The sequence below is a fragment of the Cystoisospora suis genome, assembly GCF_002600585.1.
Source record: "Cystoisospora suis strain Wien I chromosome Unknown contig_5281, whole genome shotgun sequence".
NCBI lineage: Eukaryota > Apicomplexa > Conoidasida > Eucoccidiorida > Sarcocystidae > Cystoisospora > Cystoisospora suis.
The window spans coordinates 1-19,443 of record NW_027158071.1 but is presented as its reverse complement, the minus strand read 5'-3'; the positions used below and the strand labels follow the sequence as shown (position 1 = coordinate 19,443).

At 54.5% G+C, this 19,443-nt stretch overlaps 3 protein-coding genes across 3 annotated transcripts; 2 read left to right on the top strand and 1 right to left on the bottom strand.

Moving 5' to 3' along the window:
- The first annotated feature begins 110 nt into the window (after positions 1–110).
- On the top strand, positions 111–2,191 carry CSUI_009077 (lag1 and cln8 lipid-sensing domain protein). Its single transcript, XM_068069196.1, has one exon. It carries the CDS (start codon positions 579–581, stop codon positions 2,049–2,051), a length of 1,473 nt encoding a protein of 490 aa, XP_067918828.1. The 5' UTR covers positions 111–578; the 3' UTR covers positions 2,052–2,191.
- A 2,559-nt stretch (positions 2,192–4,750) lies between these two features.
- On the top strand, positions 4,751–9,569 carry CSUI_009076 (uncharacterized protein). The gene is made up of 5 exons (XM_068069195.1): positions 4,751–5,886; positions 6,390–6,496; positions 7,109–7,150; positions 7,990–8,133; positions 8,843–9,569. The coding sequence occupies exons 1-4, from the start codon at positions 5,475–5,477 to the stop codon at positions 8,104–8,106; spliced, it is 678 nt and encodes a 225-aa protein (XP_067918827.1). The 5' UTR covers positions 4,751–5,474; the 3' UTR covers positions 8,107–8,133; positions 8,843–9,569.
- Positions 9,570–9,770: 201 nt separating this feature from the next.
- CSUI_009075 (uncharacterized protein) lies at positions 9,771–17,747 on the bottom strand. Its single transcript, XM_068069194.1, has 8 exons — positions 15,255–17,747; positions 14,088–14,445; positions 13,535–13,661; positions 12,697–12,964; positions 12,165–12,250; positions 11,812–11,842; positions 10,992–11,118; positions 9,771–10,741 (listed from the first exon to the last, which is right to left on the bottom strand). Exons 1-4 carry the CDS (start codon positions 16,383–16,385, stop codon positions 12,697–12,699), a joined length of 1,884 nt encoding a protein of 627 aa, XP_067918826.1. The 5' UTR covers positions 16,386–17,747; the 3' UTR covers positions 9,771–10,741; positions 10,992–11,118; positions 11,812–11,842; positions 12,165–12,250.
- Between the last annotated feature and the right edge of the window lie 1,696 nt (positions 17,748–19,443).

Here is a 19,443-nt window from a genome sequence, read left to right as displayed (position 1 = left end):
TGCTCCACATGCATGCATTGGTAGCATGCAATGCCATGCAAGACTGATCGGCTCTCTCAGACAGCGATGTATTCTCCGTATGCAAACAGAAACTCGCGTTGACAGTAAGGAACCAAGGCCGCGTCCCGTGCAGTAATCATGTGACTCCAGGGGGGGTGAGATTGTTGAGTTTGGCGCTGCTGTGGTTACGGTTTGTCGACCACCGGTATAAGCTTACATTAAGCTTTGTTTAGATTTGTTTGATCCCAAGGAGAAGGCTTGCTTCTTCCCCGTGTTTTCCCCCGTCACTCCGCGGCCCGGATCTTGTGGGACCCGTCTTCCTCCGGTATCACTCCCGCGCTGAAGTTGCCCAGCCTGGTTTTCTCAGAAGCTGCTTCTTTCCGCACGCTTCCCCGTTGGCTTCTTTTGAGGCTCAAAAGCCTTCACCGTGAAGGCCCGTCAGTGCAGGCTGTCACTAGGAATAAGTCAGAAAAAAAAAACGCTCTTGTGGGAGGCGGCAGGTGGGGTGGGCCGGGTGAAGATCGCCTTCACCAAAAGTTTCGAAGGTAGATTTCTCTCGCTTGTTCACCGTCAGGCTCATGGAGCCCGGAATCACTTTTTCTTTTGAGGGGCCGCCGGCAGGAAGAGCACCCAGAACGGCCGACAGCGTCCCTGCCTCCGGCTCTTGTTCCCCTCAATCTTCCTGTGGAGGAGTTTCCTCTCTTCCACATGGCCTGCCTCTCTCTCGGTCTTCTGTCCTGCCTTCCATGAGTTATGATATGCTTTCTTCTCCTCTCGTCTATCTCAGCTGCATTTCCTCGTTTTTTCTGGCGCACGCGCTTTTAGCGTGCCTGTTGCGACTGTCGCGCGACTGCAGCCCGCTACTGTGCCGGTCTGTATTTCCTAAACATGGCGTCAATCGTCTTATTTCTTCACTGCATGCATCCATTGCTGTCAACTGGGCACTTGCGGTTCTCTTGGAGGACCACTCTGGTTCTGGAACCGCAACAAACAACCAGCCGTCTTTGCCTCAACGCACGTCACCTCTTGGTCCCCACTCTACTGGGGGTTCGGTGTGTCTCTTTCATTTCGGTAGGCCAGTGACGAATCATGAACGCCCCTTGTTGTTGTTCTCCTTCAGCTACTTCCTTTACGACACGCTTTACGAGCTGATCTCGTGGGATATTCCATCGGTTCTTCATCACGTTACCACAGTGATTGGACTTCTGAGTGTTCTCCTTCAAGATTGCGCGGGCACGGATCTCGTCGCAGCGTTGCTGGTAGCTGAGATAAGCACTCCCGCCCTCCATCTGAGATACTTCCTCGTTCAGTACACCAAGCGCAGAGAGGCCCTGACTGGAAAGATCCAATCACAGTCGGAGGCTGACGGAAGGAGTAAAGATGCTGGCACAAGGAGCGATCAGGAAGGCCAACCCCGCCAGGAGGGAAAAGGGAATGCGACAGCACTGAAGGCGACGGGAGAGGAGGATGGTACACCCCAGGATTCAGCGTTTTCTACGGCTGCTTCTTCTCCTGTCTCTCAGAGTCTTCCTCCGTTCTCCTTACCGACAACCGGATACCAGAAGGCTCACAGTGTGAAAAACGTAGACGGAGTGCGATTGAAAGGGGACAGTCAGGCGGACATTTCCTCGGAGACAGCAGCGGCTGCGCGCGCTTTAAGCCAGTATGATTTTAGAGGGCCCCTTGATGTCGTTGAAAAGGCTTTTTTTGTTGTTTTCTTATTTGGACGGGGTGTAGCGGCGCCTTGTCTGGTGTATGCATGCGCCGCGTGCCGGTCCACCCCGGTTCTTGTGCGCATTGGGTCTGTGGGCATCCTGCTTGTTAGTTTTTTCTGGATGATCCTGCTTTTCAACGGCCTGATGAAGCGGCTTGGAGCCGCAGGCAAAGGATCGACGAAGTCCGTAAGGGCCACGCAGCGAGGTAAGACGCAGTATAGTGTGTGTTCACCCGAGCAACCGGCGGACGTAGATAGAAAGGGGTGTCACCGGGAGGGGGACAATGCCACGCACAGGGTGGCGTCCGCGGGCGAAAAAACGCACCGCAGTGATTAATCCCGTGAGAGAGGGGAAACTCTTGTGGTGGCACGAAAAGACGGAGGCATCTAATCAAATTGTTTGAGAGATGCGAGCTCAGGAAAAGTGTCGAAGCGCTGTCGAGTGGCGGAAGCGCATCGCTTTCACTCCTTCCCCTGTTGCCTTTGTTGAACCTGAGTTCTCTCGTTAAAACACGTCCAACAAGCTCATTTAATAATGAGTTCTTACTCCAGAAAGTCCGCAAACGTGACATGTTGGTTTTTCGTGGGTAGCACGCATTACGCACGGGGTGGGGGACAGGCAGGGCTTCTCTTTAGCGGACCGTGCGACCGTTCGCTGAAGAGTCGTGAGACTGATTTCCAGTTACGCGGCTCTACAGCGTTCTTTCCCGCGTCTGGGCGGCTTTTTTCTCTCGTGTGAAGGAATGTAGCACTATCAAGTGATTAGTTCCATGGTGGAAAGAAGCTTAGGAATCGACCACAAGGTCTCGGTTCTGTCGAGTCGCTTTCCCATCGCTGGGGCCATTTCCAAATTTGCGCCGTTGGCTTACGAAGAAGCGTTTGCGAGGCTTGAAGCTTGTGGGGAAAAAAAAAAGCGTTTCAACTGCGCACGTCGTTGTGACACTTGTAGACAGGACGGGCACCGGGTCCGACGCCACTATGTGACTGCACGTAAGTGGTTTCGTATAATTCGGAATGGCACAGCGCTCGTGAGCGACGCACGACAGGAAGGGGAGAGCGAGTTGCCAAAGTGCGTGGTTCCCAGTTGGGTGAGGAGTAGCGGATCTTCGGGTTGTCTTCGCGTGGCGAGAAGGGCATGCAATCCTGCCATCAGGTTCTCCTTCCTTTCGTCTCGGAAACGTAGATGGAGCACACCCTGCTCACGTTCACGCATAGTTACGTACGCATGTCGCATGAGCTGTTTCCCTTGTTTTCGCTCGTCCTGCATTTACACTCGCTGTTGCAACCTCGTAGACAGAACAGCGTGGTGATGCAGTGGGACCTCTCCTCAGTTCGTCGGTGAGAATCGGACACCCCGAGCTCAGTTGTTAGCACAGACGTGGACATCGGCTATGGTCGTCATCCGCGCGGACTGTTACCGCCGCTCTCGGGGACAGAGACTGCAAATCTGGAGACACTTTGTGGGGGCCCGCACTTTCGGGGCGGTATATACTGACCTAGTAAAAAAACTTCGCGTTGGCTTCGGTTTCCTCCTGGTCCGCTGTCGGTGGTCTGTGCGGCCCTCCTCTCGATGAATGTGCTCCTTGTTGGTGTGCCGCGGCGAGCTGTACAAAGTGTCAGTGTGCTTTAGCCGCTGGTGCATCGCGCGGTGCACCTCGTTGACACTAGCGAAGAGCAGTGTCACGGCAATGGTAAACAAGAGAGGAACGAGATTATCTGTTTTGGCAGCGCTCATCAGAAGCGTTACTTGGAACTAAGAGTGAGCGCGAGCACGATCTGCCAGAGCCAGCGACTACGGCCTTACGTCCCCGATAGACAGAGCGCCGAACTCTGTATGTGGTTTAAGAGCCCAGGTGTAGGCAGCAGTTCTGCGTGACCAGATGTTGAACGGAGAACCGAAGCAGGAGCAAGTTGTAACTACCGCTGCAGCAGTCTGAACAGGGCATGCTTTGACACACTGGTACTAGCAGTTGGAGGAGGAAGCGGAAACAGATCTGTACCCGTAAATGTGGGCGACTACTGTTTTTCTCTTTCAAGGTTCGACGGCGGAGAGCAAGGATCCTAAGGCCTCGCGGGCAGGCCCTCTACTACAGCATCAGTAGTTTGTACGAGTAAAGAGGATACACCTACGCGACCACCTCCGCAGCGCTTGTTGGTAATTGTTCTTTTCGAATTGTTACACATGCGCCTACTCTGTGACACACAGCATCGTGAAACCAATAGCCTGAGAAGAGTTTGTCTTTGGCCGGCATCAACATGCGGGGAAGCTTTCTGGTGACAGCTAAAGGGAAAGGTGGGCGACAGAAAATCCAAAGGGGGAGCTCAGTCCCCGTACGCCTCCAGGAATACCCGTCGAGAAGCTCAGGATAAGTCTTCAACGAAGCGTGGCTCATACAAACTCGTGTTATCAACGCGTCGGAGTGACTCCCGCCTTGAACTCGGATTCCCTTGCACGCCCCCAGTGGGACAGAACACAGTACGGCAGGAAAAGTTTGAAACTGCCGGACACTGCGACGACTGTGCGTTGCGAAGAAGGTAGAACCCGGCTGAGAGCGCCTGTTTTGCGACTGAGGAAAAAAAAGGGGAAAAAGCTTTCACGATTGAGACAGCTTATCCGTTGATGAATGGTTCGTCACCGGCGGCCTCGTCCGTTGCACACCTGAAACCTGAGTTGGGTCCGGTGTGCGAGGCGGAGCCCCTCGGCGCGGCCGAGGCTGCCTGGCGTAGCGCGTGGTGTAAAAAGCACTCCCTACCACTCACCCATACGAGCCACTGGTTAGCCCAAGAGAGGAGGATAGCATCAGGAGGGAGAAAGCGAGCAAACATTGTCCGAAGAGCGAAAATTACGTCGAGCTTGGGATGTGTGAGCGGGGGGAGCACAGGAAAGAGACGGGAGTGTTGGGAGCCCTTCTTAGCGCTGCTGCGGAGAGGGGATGAACTGCAGAGTCATAAGGCAAGGGGAGGGTGGGACGGCCTACAACTACTGCATGACTCGCGCGTGTCGGCGGGACGCGGCATCTCGGCTAGGTGACCCGCAGAGTGTTGGATGGGACATATCAACGCTGGAAGTAGATGTGTGTAAAAGTCATTCCAGCGTAGACGCTGGTGGTAAGCATAGATGCGAAGCTGTAATGAGCTAAGCACAGATCCTGTTACAGCGGTAGTGGGCTTTAGACCGGAGACGCCGGCTACAATCTTTAACGCAGTCCCTGCGAGGCGCGCAATCTTGCACAATACCATACTCCGGGATAATCACTCACGTCTTTCAGGACACCGTATCTGCTTGGTGTCCGCGGGCTCCACTCACTACAGCGTCAGAAGCACGCATGCACAAATGCATGCAGCCTTGCTGTCAGCAAACAGAGGCTCATTAGAATCGCTACTCGTTGTTTTCTCGGTTGTGTAAGACGTAGACAGTGTGGTAGAACGCGGTGCCCTCAAACTTTCACTACGTGTTGAGCAAGTTTTCCTGCACCGTATGTAACTGCAAAATGGAGGACTGAAGTTTCTGCTCACCGTTGGTGGGGTCGCGCGCATCAGGGGTACTCCTTCCCTACACGCAACACTTCTGCGTACATCCCAGCGGCTTCCTGAAGAAGACACACGAGAAAAGCTGGTCTCGACGCCGTTCTTTAGCAGGAGGCTGGGTGTGAACCAGTCTCCGAGTGTCATTTCTGCCTCCCCGTCTCTTTCGGCTGCCGTTTTCTCCGAGTCTCGTAAGCACGTGTTGATTGCTGAACCTGTACGAGTGGGCCCGTGGATGTTCGTACAGGCGGGAGGAGCAGAAGGTGGTTCATGGCAGGGGAAGGCCCGAGGAAGAGATACCGTGACGTTCTGTCAGGACTTCTTCAGCTCATGCTGTGGCTTGTCTAGACTCCAAGACAGGTCGCGGCCTGTCTCCATGACGGCAGAAGCGAATCAAGGATTCAATCCCCCACAGGGACAGGCGCCGGGCGCGCCCGTAGCACCAGGAACACAAGATGAGAGGCAGGCGAGTCGGACAAGTGGTGACAACGCGGAGACTTCGTCACGGGTGAATATTCATCACACTGGAGCGTGGTCTACCCCACCTTTGCCGAGCGCTTACCAAAGGGTTGCGCTTGTCCGTGGAATGGCAACAGGAGTTTTGACGGCAGCTGTCTTCAGGGCTGTAACTGTTATATTGAAGCGCCGTAAGCGAAGAATTTCATTGAAGGCGGTGGAATAAGAGTGTATACAGAGGAAGATCACTGCGAGTCGGCTTTCGAACGTAGCATGGCATGGCTTTTTACCATTCGTGTAGTTCAGTTGCCGGAGACTGCGTCAATCTCAGCTTTGCTACACACGCTTTGAGCCGGGTTCGTCGTTTTTCTGAAGTGCCGCATTGCAAGTTGACTTGCACCAGTCGAGGTGGACGTGGGACCCACCGTCATCGCCTTAGACTTGCCTTACTTTTGAAGCCTGAAACCCTCCTGTTGAGTCGAAGACAGATTGCTTGTAGATTGGGCTACTGCGCATGTGCCTTCGGTGACTGGAGGGTAGCAACGCGTCAACACGTGATAAATAGGTTTGACAGTCACAAGTTCCAAGGAAGGTGTTTCCCATACACAGCACGGTGAATGGCTCAAGTGCAGCGCCCGCACCACATGAGGTGACTACAGTACAGTTGGGCGGTGTGCTCCACTTTTCTTTTCAGAGCCCCCCAGAGAGACGTGGAAGTGGCATGCCTTTTTCGGTATCTGTGGCGCTGCTGGCGGTTGGTACTGGACTCTCTGGGAGCAGCGCGTGCACGATCGCGGTCTTGTGAGTCCGAGTTTTTTTGTGGCTAGTTCGTCGCGTTTTTCGTGGCGAAGCGCAGTGACATAAAACCAGCGTCAAGCTTGCAAACCCCTACGTACAAAAGTTTCTCTTGAAGCGGCTGGCTCCCCTGCAGTCCGGGGCGTGGAAGGATGTCCGTCTGTCGAAATACCACGAATCGTGAAATCATGCTACATGCCCCAGCTTCCTCACCTGCTGAGCTTCTTCAGCCGCTTGTATGTGTTTGAAATCGTGCAGCTAGGGAGGTCCTCCAGCGTCAGTTTTCTTTTCTATTAGGCAGCCCGGGTTCAGCAGCAAGAGCTGTTGTTCTGGCTGAGGTGTCAAGACACATTGCGCAGTAGTGGGACGGCAGTTTTTCACAGACTCGCGAGGGCGTGCTCAATGAGATAAAGAGAATGAATGAACGCACGCTCGAGCGCCTCCCTGTGGTGAGAGAAGGTGGCTTTCAGTAATCGGTGGATGATTCTCGTGAGTTTGGTCCGTGCAGCGATGCCTGGCTTGCATTTTCCTGCTGCATGACCACTTTCTTTCGGTGAGGTTGAGTTGGCCTTGTACGTGCGATGAGATCTGCCACTGCATTGCTTCCAACCACTGCAGGCCAGGCTGAGGAGAAACTCCGTAACCGGCATGGCATTCATGGTAAGTCTCGCTACACATGATCAGGCCAGCCACAGTTCCATCAGCCACCACTACGTACGGGCGCCCGTGGTCCATTCTAAGCTGACTGCGAAGACGTAGAGTGTAACCGGGCGGCGCTCAACAGTGAAAGTCTACTTAGCAGAGTAGGGCTGAGGTTGCTGTAGGACCGCCTGCTTCTCCCGAGATACCGGTCAGGTCCTTTCGGAGCAGTGGAGTGAGCTGCAGATTGGTGCATGGGGTATGTCGTAACGAACACACCAAGAAAACACATCGTCAGGTTTTTTATGGACACCGAGGGCCGGCCGTACCTCCTGAATAGCCGTCGTCATGTGGCCCCTCTCAGAATCCTGCCGAGCTTTCTGTGTCAGTTTGCGACTGCCAGGGTGGGTGGGGTCGTTGAAAAACCCGCTGGTTGGCGTCGTGCTACGTCTACGCTCACTTTTGCGTCCCTGTGGGCCCCAACGCCCGTGTGACATCGTCCTTATTGTAGAGAAAGAAAACTTGGCAGGACAGAATGGAAGCGCCGTCCCGACCCGTCGACCAAAACTGGCCTAACTCTGTAGGTAGGTAGCACTTGCTTCGTTGAGTGGACACGATAGAGTTGCTGAGGGCTCTTGAAGACGAGTAAGTGAAGACTTCTCAAGTGAGTACCCCCGACCCCAGCGAGGAAGGAAACGTGCGTTCACGCAGAACCGACACGGTATCACGAATGCTTGTCCGTCTGAAGAGAAGCTATTCTACTAAGTGATTCAGCTCGTACGCCGGACAGGTACCGGCGCAACAAAACATGTGGCCTTCATCTGAACTGTGCCGTTGAGAGTGCTGTTTTTGTCACGTAGGATCTGGGCAGTCTGGCTCCGCCAATGCCACACGACAGCTATACAGAAGCGGGCGAAATTGCTGCAGCTCAGCTGTTGGAGGAGGAGGCGCGACGGAGGAGAAGACGTCACTTGTAGGAACACCGAAGAGGAACTTGTCCGGCAGTGAGTTCAGGAGTTTAATGTTTTTTGCGTGGTGTTTCATGTCCGAGGTGAAGGCTCCAGTTGTGAGGTACGTTTGTTCTTTCATGCCCTCGGGAAGCTAATGAACGCAAGACAAGTCAGAGCCAACCAGTGTGTCGTCCGTCAACGACCGACAACCTTCTGAAGGGTGTGTGCTCTCCAGTGGCAATCCGTCAGACTCTCAGGATTTTTGTCTGGCTCGTGTCTGGTGGCGCTTGCACCCCGTCGCCCGCGGGTTCATGACATCACACGGCCGGCTGCAGTTGCGAAAGAGCATGTGATGTGAGGTACACGAGTGACCCGATGAATCTGCTTATCCTGAGGGGTCGGTACACAAAGTACGCTGTGGCGCTGACTCGAGCCACCATTTCAACTGCACCGCAGATTGGCGGAAGCTCGGTGTGTATTCTTTCTGACCAGTCTGCCACCCTCTTTTCTCCGTAAAGCGTTCTGACGCATCCTTGATTGCTCAGGATAGAGCCGCCATATGCAGTCTGTGTCTATGTATGATGAATCGCTGCCCGCGGTAGCGTGTAAGAGAGCCTGCAGCAGGCCACACACCTGAAATACACGGAACAAGCTATTGTGCGGGGGCCAAAAATGAGACCTCTTTCTTGCCTTGTGGTTTTTTTTGTTGTTGTTGTTGGCCTACGGTTACATTGTTCACTCCATGTGCTGTCACTGGCCGCAGCAACCCGCGGAGTAAGCCCAAGAAAAGAGTGAGACCGGGCATCAGTAGCCTCCGACTGGTACCGAACGCGCCTGCACTCGCGTGATCCCGGCAGTTAGTGCTTGCGTATGCTGCCGGACACCACACGGAAACAGTGAGTTCGGGCCTACAGCGAGAGCAGCAAGACACACGACGGATCGGGACACGTCACCTTAACCGTGTCTTGAACTCCGCGGAGCGACTGGCCGCCTCCCCGCCTTCCCGGTCACCACATGGCAGTCGTTTTCTCACAAGCAAGCCCGCCGCTGGGCTCAATAAAGTCCGGGGTATGGACTTGAAGAAAAACTGTCTGAGCTCGGATTACGGCCGCTATCGCTCCGAAGGTGGGCTGGTGGCACCGCGCTCCCAGAAGACCGTGGTATGTCCCCTTCGAAAACGGCTTTCGGGTTCACCTTCCCAGCTGTCGATTTATTTTAAGCGGGCAGAGAGACACGAAAACCGGGCCCAACACTCAGCAGTTCTGCAGGTGAGATTCCAGGAGTCTTTGTGGTCTTTCTTACGGCCGTGCACTTTCGAACTATTTGAAGCGGAACATCTCTCCGGATGGCTTCGGTCAGCCGAGCGCATTCAGAGCGTGCGAAGCAGGCCTCTGTCGCCAAGCAGCTCGATGAAAACAAGCCCCGTAACAACGAGAAACTGACTGACCTTAACTCATGTTCTGTCGTTTGCGGTTGCGTGGCTTAGGGAAGTCCAGACATGCCGGTCAAAACACACAGTCGTGTGGCCGTGCTCAGGAGCACACAAACTACTCGCGCTAGGCATAGGTGGGAACACTCAAGCTGAGAGCGTTGTCTTGGAAAACCCTCACTGGTCCTAATGAAACGCGCAGTTCGGCAATGGTTTGTCACTTCATTGATGTTAGAAAGGCACGGCGTCGTGGAAGCAAGCCACAATACGGCCTCCCAGATCATACTGAACATGTTGTCGAGATAACCTGCCCGACCGCTACACAACAGCCACTCGACCGGCACGGCTGTTTAGAGTTACGCATTAGGCCGCCGGTTTCTTGTCACACACTTGCTCCACAGTTTGATTCTGCTTTATGGAACACGCCCTCACTGCCAGCTGAAAGTTAACAAACCAAGGATACCCTGAAATCCTCGAAGTTGGGAGGTCTCGAGAGCCGCAGTTGATCCTAATCGTTCCGCTGGTTTTCACAGGTACAACCTTGTTCGGGTAACACGTGAACGTCTGTTGGAGACAGTGCGCGGAAACACCACCCGGAACCCATCACAAGGGCGGTAGCGGCGAAAAAAAAAGGTCAAACGCTTGGCTGCCCTGCTGTAAATGACAGCGTGGAGCACACGCACTTGGTGTAACAAGGTGCGCACCTCGAGGCGACACCAACACAGAGCATATTTTAGGCGAAAAAAGTCCTTTTTATTTAAAAAAAAAGGGGCTTCATCATGTCACTCGGGCGTCTCATCAGCCTGTCCGCGCAGAACGCCAGCTGGCCACGCTTTGCGTGGCGAGCCCCTGCGAGTGACATAGACAGTTTCGTCAGCCCCACATACTGCTAAAGATGAAACCAGATACCTGTCTCGAAACGGGGGAGTAACTGATGAGACCATTCACAACGTCAAAAAACCCAGTCCGACGCCTCGCCCGCGGACATCGATGTGGCTGGGTCGGCATTACATTTTGTACAACGCGGCCACATTCAACAGGACCAGGAGACACTCGCGGACTCGACAGGCCAACAGTGAAGACCAAAAGACCTCGAAAACATGCTCCGGAAAACAGTGACGCTGTTACAGTCGTGTTCCAGCGCAGCGACCGAAAGAGAGCAGTTGAATGTAGCAGAGGCATACGATAGCGAACATCTTGACCGCGCTGCTCGCACTCGTGCTGAAATGAATGCTGAAGCGCAGGGACACACAGCATAATCGTACGAAAGCGGCCAAGTCTCTGTGCAACTGACAGCAAAGCTGGGTTCTGCCCTGCTTGTAGGTTATCATCCCAAAGAATGTAACAAGCAAGCGCAATATTCTTTTTTTAGAACGGCTTGCACACCTTAGGAAGAATTCAGTATAATTTCCGACGTAAAAAGTCCACTCAGCTGCAGGGTGTCCAAGCTATCGGTGATCGACTGGTTGATTCCGGATCTTACGTGGCGTCTCTGCCGGCGATGGACTTGCACTCGTCCAAGAAAAGAGTGAGCTTCAGCAAAGCCGGTTCATTGTTTTGGCCAAAGGCTATCCACTCTTGAGGAACTCGCTTCTTTTTGCTTCCCTTTTCTGTTGCGGAACACAGTTATGAGTGGCACAACAGGAAAGATCCAGGCGCTACTTCTGAGGCTTGCGCGACCTCGCACCAGTCGGCGCAGCGAACATTCCTTTTCGCTAGCACTATTTCCCGACCAGCTCGAGGAGGGGGCAGTCGGCAATCCTATGAGTCTTTTACGGGAGCCGCCGCTGCTGGGGCGAAGTGGCTAAAACAATAAACACCGGAATACGCACCGCTCGGCACAATCCTTTTTGGACAAGTCACTGCTGTAAAGCAGGGGAGTATGTAGAACACTCGCATGTCCTGACTACTACTGCCGGCATATTACAGGTAGCCTCAGTAGCCGATCGATATCCACGAGTTAGCCTGGGACTGCTGTTCCCGGTCTACCTACGAGCTGATTCCCCAGACTAAAAAGTACCACCAAAAGTACCTGGGACATGCGAAGACAGATGCAGCTGGGTGACCATGCTAGTACGTGTTGCAGCTCGACTGACAACGTATGCGAGCAAACATCTTTATCTAGGCTAAACCACACCGGCGGTCCCCGACCACCCGGCGCAGTCGTGCTCAGCTAGCAGTAGACAACTATACTGAAGCAATCCCTTTCGGAACCCGACCCTTTCATGTCCAGTGATAATCCAAGAGTGTAAACTCGCGCGGACGACGGTGTATCTCTCGAGACCCACGGAGAAACGACTTACTTTGGCGCAGGAGGTCGAACAACTTGCGATGCTGCAGGTCCAATGAAAAGAAAGAACGGACGTTTAGGACTTTCACAGCTTACTCCATCTCAATGCATAGTTGTTCCTCAGAAGTCCACACCCATAGCACTTCTTACGGGAAGTTGAATACACTCTAGCGGATGCACTCAAACACATCGTTGGGGGGCGCAGACGCGTGTAAGCACATACTTTTCATGAAACCAGAGAACAAACTCTTCCGGCTCCATAGTGTTCCAGGCCGTAGCTCGGTCGAGCGGCTGCCTGAGGACAACGATAGCTCAAGTGGAGACTGTGAACGACACACCCAATACTCCGTTCTCTCTGCAACTCACCTCAGCGTCTTGAACACGAATCGTTGAGAAAGGCTGCCGGGGCACCGATACGTAGCCCAGCACCCTCTGCGATGAGGAATCCGTTTCTGCATGACCACAGATCGCAACCGCACACGCCACAGACGTCGGCATCAAGAGTTGAAGGCGGGTACGAAAGGGCAATATCCAGTAAGACCGAGAGCATCCCATGCCACCAGCGGGACACCACAAGAGTCGCGGACAGGCGCACTCACCATGTTACACGAAATAGAATCTGACCCGACTACACCATATCGCGTCTGTGGCTACTCTGAACAAGTCCACGTCTGTAAAGGTGCTACCTGTGCTATGATGGGGAAGCAACGAACATCGCCGCCCCGCCCGCGCGGGTCCGCACAACAGAACATGCTGGTTCGTCGTCTTCCAGCTACTGGTCGTCTCTCCAACCGGCGTCTTGTGTGAGTAACAACTACTGCGTGATCGGCGAAAGCGTGGACAGACCATGCCTGAACTTTAAGGGGAAGTAGCAGCGGAGATCGTGCCGCCGCGAACTTTACCTACTGTGCAGGCGGGGTGAAGAAACCAATTCCTCATCGTGACGAACTTGGCACCCACCTCTACCATGGATGAGCTCCCGGACAATGATGGGGGGGCGTGTCACGTAAGAAAGGAGAGAGCAGCCAGACGGACGATCAGCTCGGATAACAGTGACTGCCTCTCTCGACTGGGGGTCCACCACATTAAGCAGATCTCTCTCCGTTTCCGGGTCCGGGACGTACAGAGACATGTGCCAACCCATAGGTAGGTGTGCTGCGCTGGGCCTGCGAGCACACGCCGTTTTCCGCAAACGCATGTAGCGGTACCTGGCACGAGTGACACGAAGCCTCACTATCCGCCTGCGACATAGACATATGCGGCTGTGCACAGAGCAGGACTGGTAGGGCCAACAACGGTCTCTGTTCCAGTCCAGTAAGCCAACAAACCACCTGTACCATGCAAAGCACTAATGAAGTTGCGAAGGCATTTCATAGAATTGAAAGTGCTTCGTTACACATTCAGCCCCCGGAGAGCTTTCTAAAGGAGAGTCCACAATCACGCATTCTTTTGAGAGACAACCCTGAAACCCCTGTTCTGGGCTCAGTGCCGGTGGAAGAATCCGTTCCGCCTCGGAAGGGTAGCCCATCCACGCCATCTCTAGAATGGCAACCAAACAGCCCTCGTTCCCGGGTCCACTTGCTAAAGCGCGTGCTTCAGAGTATCAGTATTAAGAATGCTTGAATACCTCCGGAGCGAAGCTAGATCTTCAAAAAAACCGCCGAAGAATGCAAAGAACAACGGGGAAGCTTGGCTCACGCCCGCCACCGACGGTGACCTTTCTCGGTGACGCTTACTCTGACGTATGCGTGACTGCGAAGAACAACCTTTTCTCAATCTTGTTGTGTAGCGAAAACGCAGCGGAATCGGGCTGATCGGGCAGCTCGTACTTGTAGTGCTTTTGAAGCGATAAGAATTGGACCCCTGCGATACAGATCCAGAACGCCGCCAAATGTCCATCCAACCGCAGGACACTGCGCCTCGCCTAGAGAGCGCCCGTCTTGTATCACTCGCTGCCACCGACTTTGAAATCGGTGTGAACCTCTCCAAGCCTGTGGTGAACAGCTGCACTGCACTCGATTCAAAGTGCGCCCGACACCGCGATCCATGGGTGTCGAACAATAGCCGAAGCGGATGATGATCTTCTTCTCGGACGCTTCTCGCATTACGCGGACACGAGAGAACGGCATGGCATGCAAAGCATTTCAGAGATGCAGGCAAGACTATCGGCCCAACCCTGCGAAGCTAGTCACGAGATGTAATGGTCCTGCGCTAACTTAGCAATGAGACGCAAACAGACTTTCACCAACGAACGAACGAATTGGTTTAATTGGCGGAGCGCATGCATACCTTCGAGGTGACTTCTCCAATCGGTAAGCTCCTTCCAGCGAGCGACCTCCTCCATTGTGCGGCATGTTCTACATAAACCCTGCTCGTCGGGCCACGGGCTGTCCTGCGTGTGCGGAATCTCGCTCTTGCAGCTGACGCATACGCGGAGGCACCGGTGACTTTTCTGAGCTGCATCCGCGAGGCGATGGAGCTCTAAGCCGGACGACCGTCTGCGAGATGTGTGCGAGCTCTGACACACTGTTGTTCTCGGAAATGTGCCCGCCAGCTCGCGCGCGGCCGCCGGCCAGCTCCGATCTTCTTCTACCTGCGACATTCCACTAGGACAGAGGCGACCAAGATGCTTTTCCGGCATTAGGGCCTGAAGATACAGAACAGAAGCAATGTGACTGCCCTGCAAAGAAAATTCCTCCCTGAATGCCCCGGTCGGGAGCTGCGACTCGAGCTTCTGGCGAACAGTTTCTCTTTCCCTTCTGTGAGCTGCTGTGGTTGCTTGATACGAGCAGAAAGCTTGCGGCTGCACTGAAATGCGCTAGCCACGGCCACTGACAGTTCTAGAGCACCACGTAAACGCGGCCGTTTCACTTCCTTTTGACGCGCGTACTCCAGCGCTACGTGACGTCTTTCACAGAACACCTTTCGGGTAGAAGCGGTGAGAAAAGCCATAAGCCTGCCCTTGGAGGCGTCTCTACATGAGGGCGGAAGACCCGAGTTGCTCCAGATGCCCTTTCGGTCGTCACGGCGTCTCACGGACAAGCCACTGATGTGCTGCTCGGAAGGGGCACTGTTACGTCTTTGACTCTCATGCCCCAGCACAGGGCAAAAGCGTATCCACGGAACACAGCTGGATTTCGAGGTGCCTCCGGTGAGTATAACTGGATGAGATGCAATTCGAGGGAGAAGAAAAGTCGTCTGACCCGGCCTAGGCTAAACGGCTACCGTATGACAACAGTCGACTTCCCCAACCTGTAGATCAGCCGGGAAAGAAGAAAGTTGAACAGAAGCCACTCCGGCGTATTGAATAGCTCGTGTTCAGGTACCCGGACGTCTGCTTGGCTAGGAGATCCTTTATCCCAACACCGCAAGTACGGATTGTCTCCTGCGTACAGATCAAAGGAACGGCCCCTTCTGATCAACCCGCACCTACGAAAAAGTCGGCCCAGCACTTACGTGGCTAGGCATGGAGGCAGGCAACGATGCGCTCCTACCCATGCTGCCAACGCTCGAGACTTTCACGGCCTGAAAAAACGGAGTCCCGGCTGGAATGAAGCCGGACGTTGTTCCTCTGGCAAGCAGATTCCCTGCAGTCTCAGGAGACCTGCTTTTCACGTTTTCACTGTCACGCGACGGGAAGCTACGCGCGCGGTGAGCCGCCTCACGGCGACAGGTTACCTTGGTGGAGGGAGGATCCAGAACCTTCTCAAAACGCTCAATTCCCCCAGCGGTCCCTTCTTCATCTTGTTCGTACGCCCCGGCGTTCAGAACATGACTTGCTGTCAGTCGTGTGACATTAAATGCCGAGGTGTAACGAGACCGACAACCAATCAGGTCACCCCACTGCTCCCAAACCAAGTGAGAAACCTCCTCTTCACAAGGTCTGCTACTAGGCGGGCGAAGACGGTTGCAGGTGAATGTTCCACACTTCGGCATGCTGGTCGGCGGTACGCACACGGGGGTCACGAAGAACTCCTTGATAGCGAGAGTGGAAGGTAGCTTGCACTCTTCGAAACTCCTGGGTTGTTCTCTCCGAGACTCGAGACAAGGAGAGCCACTACAGGGAGAATGCAGTCGTGCCACCTGACGGCCTTCAACAGGACCCCCGCCCGTTCTCGTCTGCGCGAGACAATCTCTGGATGATGAGACAGATTGCTCTGTCTCTCGGCTGTCAACTCGCTGTGGTCCCTCACCCAGTTCCGCCAGGTGAGTAGCCTGCCAGGCTGAAGCGCACATCACCGCACGTGAGTCCAGAGCACCCATGTCGACGCAGATATCCTTCAGCTGCTGGGAGGTTTCCTCGGGGAGTCCTTGGGCAGACTCAAATTCGAGTCCCGTGGCTTCACGGCTTCGGCGACTGTACACGGGCGAGCTACCCGCAGTGCTCCTGCCACATCGAGTACTCGGAGACGGTGAGCTCTGATGCAAACCCTCGCGACCCTGAGGTTCGCCATTGCAAGAAAGGACCGGCGTGCGAGGAATACCTAGTTTAGCCCGATCAAGGATAACACTCGTTCGGTCCGGGGTCTCGCCATCGGTGACAGGGATGTTGTCCGGGCTCTCACTAGCGGATACTAACGACTGCATTTTCTTGCGGGTAGGTAGCTATCAACTGAAGCACGCAGTAGCTCCGGTACGGCAGGACAAACTCCACAGTGCTTCGTTGCCCAGTGCCTCGGTCACATCTGATTCGCGGAAGGCTGCCTCCTGCCTCTACAGTTGTCGGGAAGGCATCTCGGCACCCGGCTGGCGGTTGCTATCGAAAGACCGCTACTAGGCTACAATGAGCTTGAAGGTTAGTCGACGAGGTTGCGCCGGAGCAGGGCTGCTGATAACCAGTCCTTTAGCTCTTGAAGAGCCATATAGAGCGCCGGCGAAGTCAGCCGTACCATAGGCGTCGCTGGGCAGCCACAGTACAGCACCAGACACCGCATAGCTGCTGTCCTCAACCGAGAGAAGACGACAGACCGACCCCTGACTGCTCAGAAAAGCATGTACAATATAGAGGTCGTCGCGTGCTGCGGCCACACCCGCGCGGCTAGATCATCTGGGCCGTGCCCATGAAAAGTGGTACTCAGAGCAGCACCAACAAGGAACGCGATAATGCACACTGTCAGTCTGCGTCGGCTTGGCGGCGCCGTTATTGACAAACAGAGCCGCCAATCGACAGTCCGAGTTAGCTCGTGGACGAGAGCCTGGCTCCTCAAAACTTGTCGACGTTGCTTGACGGACCATAGCGCCGAGGCAGGTGTCGCGAAAAGAAGCGACGCACGAGGGCGTCAACACCCGACAGCAGCACCGGTCCCGGCCGTCGAGGGGAAGTGACGCCTTGTAATGGACTGTCAGTCGAGACGCGCAGTTTATCCCCAGCACGACCTGGATGTCCAACACGGACCGGCTGACGAGTATTTGGGCAGGTTTTTTCTGAAGTAATTCCCGCTGCTCGAGAATGACCTGCGGCGTGGTAAACCAGTGCACACGGCACGCTTTGAGCAGCCAGAACAACAAACGTGCCCCTGAGACAGCTCCGTTGATGAAACCAAGTGAAAAACCATTGATACAGCTATAGGGAAGAAGTCGGGCTGATCCGCAAATGAGAAAACGCTCCGCGTGTGGCTCCAAGGACCACTGTAAACGGAGACGAGACCGTACTGGTAGTGACAGCCGCGGAGCAGGTGTGGGCGGCACGCAAATTCTGGCTGACGACCACCTCACCACGCTCCTTGGAAGCACTTGTTTGGAATTGCGGTGCTCTCTGGTTTTCAGGTGAATTTTCTCGGGCAGTTACGCATGAGGGGAAAAAAGCAGAAGCAGGAGACAGGCAGTCGATAGTTCCGCCTGTCGGCACAGCCCGATCGGTCGTCGGGGGAAGTCGGCGCTAGCCAGCGAGCCTGTGCTTCCTGTCAGTCGCGCAGTGGGGCTGGCTCGGCAACTCCCCGGGGTCGGTTGAAAGCTCGGAAACGCATTATCTGCGAGGGAGGAGGCTCGTCGAGCGCGAGCATCCAGGAAAGCGCAGCGAGAGGGCCCAATTGTGAGGTGGTGTGGTACCGCGCGGCTTCCCTGGACGCTAGATAGCAATATTGCCAACTCTAGTGGCGTGTGCCCTCACCAGAAAACTACCTTGCCTTCATCGAAGAAGTCACGCTCAATGTGCTGGCGGCAGTACGGTATCCCGAGCAAAAAGGACTCTCACATTATCAGATACATTAGCGGGGAAATTTTCTTTACAATTTTGACCTGGTTTTCCATCCTTGATGTCCTCAGGTGAGCGTCAACTGTTCCTAAGACGTGCCTTCTAGTTGCAAGGTTTGCTTGATGATAGACGGACCGGCGGCCGAGAAACCACAACGGCGGAGCGATCGTATTTTCCTTCATGGCGTTGCTGGGCCCAGCACCCTAGTCCGACTAAGCAACCGCTGTTGCATTTAGGCTCCGCCGCTCTGGAAAGGCAACTTCAGTGGTCCCGGGCCCTTGGATGGAACTCTGCGAAGTTTTGAAAGATACATTAGAAGACATTCGGAGCATGTACACGCCACAGGCCGACCTGGTGCTGGACTGCAACAAACGGAGCCGCTAGAACAAAATCTCGCCAGCTTTGCAGCAGCATCGGCAAGATCCCTGCCCAGTCTTTGACCACGTGCATGGCATCTTTCTCGGACGACTTCCTTTTTCCTCCATCTCTCACAGTTTCTTCTTTTTGCAGTGATCGTGAATATGGCATGATCAATGTTGCTCCGGCTTGCCAGGCCGTCTCGATCCGTAGTCGCGGCCCTCGCAGTGCGAACGATCTTTCCTGGTGAGTGCCACCGGACTTCTTGCGCGGGTGCTGATGTTCCGGTCCCGAGAGAGACTACGTCTTCGCCTTGCCAAAGTGGGGCTACTTGTTCCTTTCCGCGCGGCAAGGGGAAAATGTACTGCTTAAATTGCGGGCAGTTCTCTCACCGTGTCACTGCAACTGGTGCAGTGGAGCAGCTGGACTGTCCAGTTAGCGCCTGCCACACGGCTCGTCGGCTACACACTTCAAGTCTCTTGGCTTTCCCATCGAAGTGCCGAGTAGTTCTCGTTACATGCGGGCGTCACTAACAAGCACAGCGGCCGTAGGGCGGAATCACAGAGCTGATGAAAAGCGAAAGAGGGCAGGCTCGCGAAAATAGTGGATCAGAGCTCGAAAGCTACAAAACTGAACCACTGTTCGCCTCCCGAGCTTGCAACCCCTTCCCCGGATCAATAAAAGTGTCTGAAGTGCAGTTCCAATATAAAGCCAAAGATCTGGTATACAGTGCGCAGACCCTATACACCCTTCTTCACTTCTGGACCTGTATCCTGAAAATCACCATGAAGCAGTAAGCTAGCATCTTCCTGCCCTCCCTGGTACAGAAAGCCCGTGCTTTTCGAACTCAGCTTCCACTCACCTGGGTAACCATAGTCAAGTCCGGTCGAAAAGCTGACAGCCTCGAAACCTCTTTTTGGTCCTTTCCCGAAGCTGTAGGCTTAGCTGTGGCTAGCTGGAAGGTGAGTCCAACGCCATCACTGGGTCTCCGAGATTTCACTCGACTCGACGCTGCAGGTCTGTTTACGAAACTGCCCCTCTAGTTCTCCCTACTGCTTAGCCTTTGCTGGAGAGTGACATGCCCGCCAAAGCCTG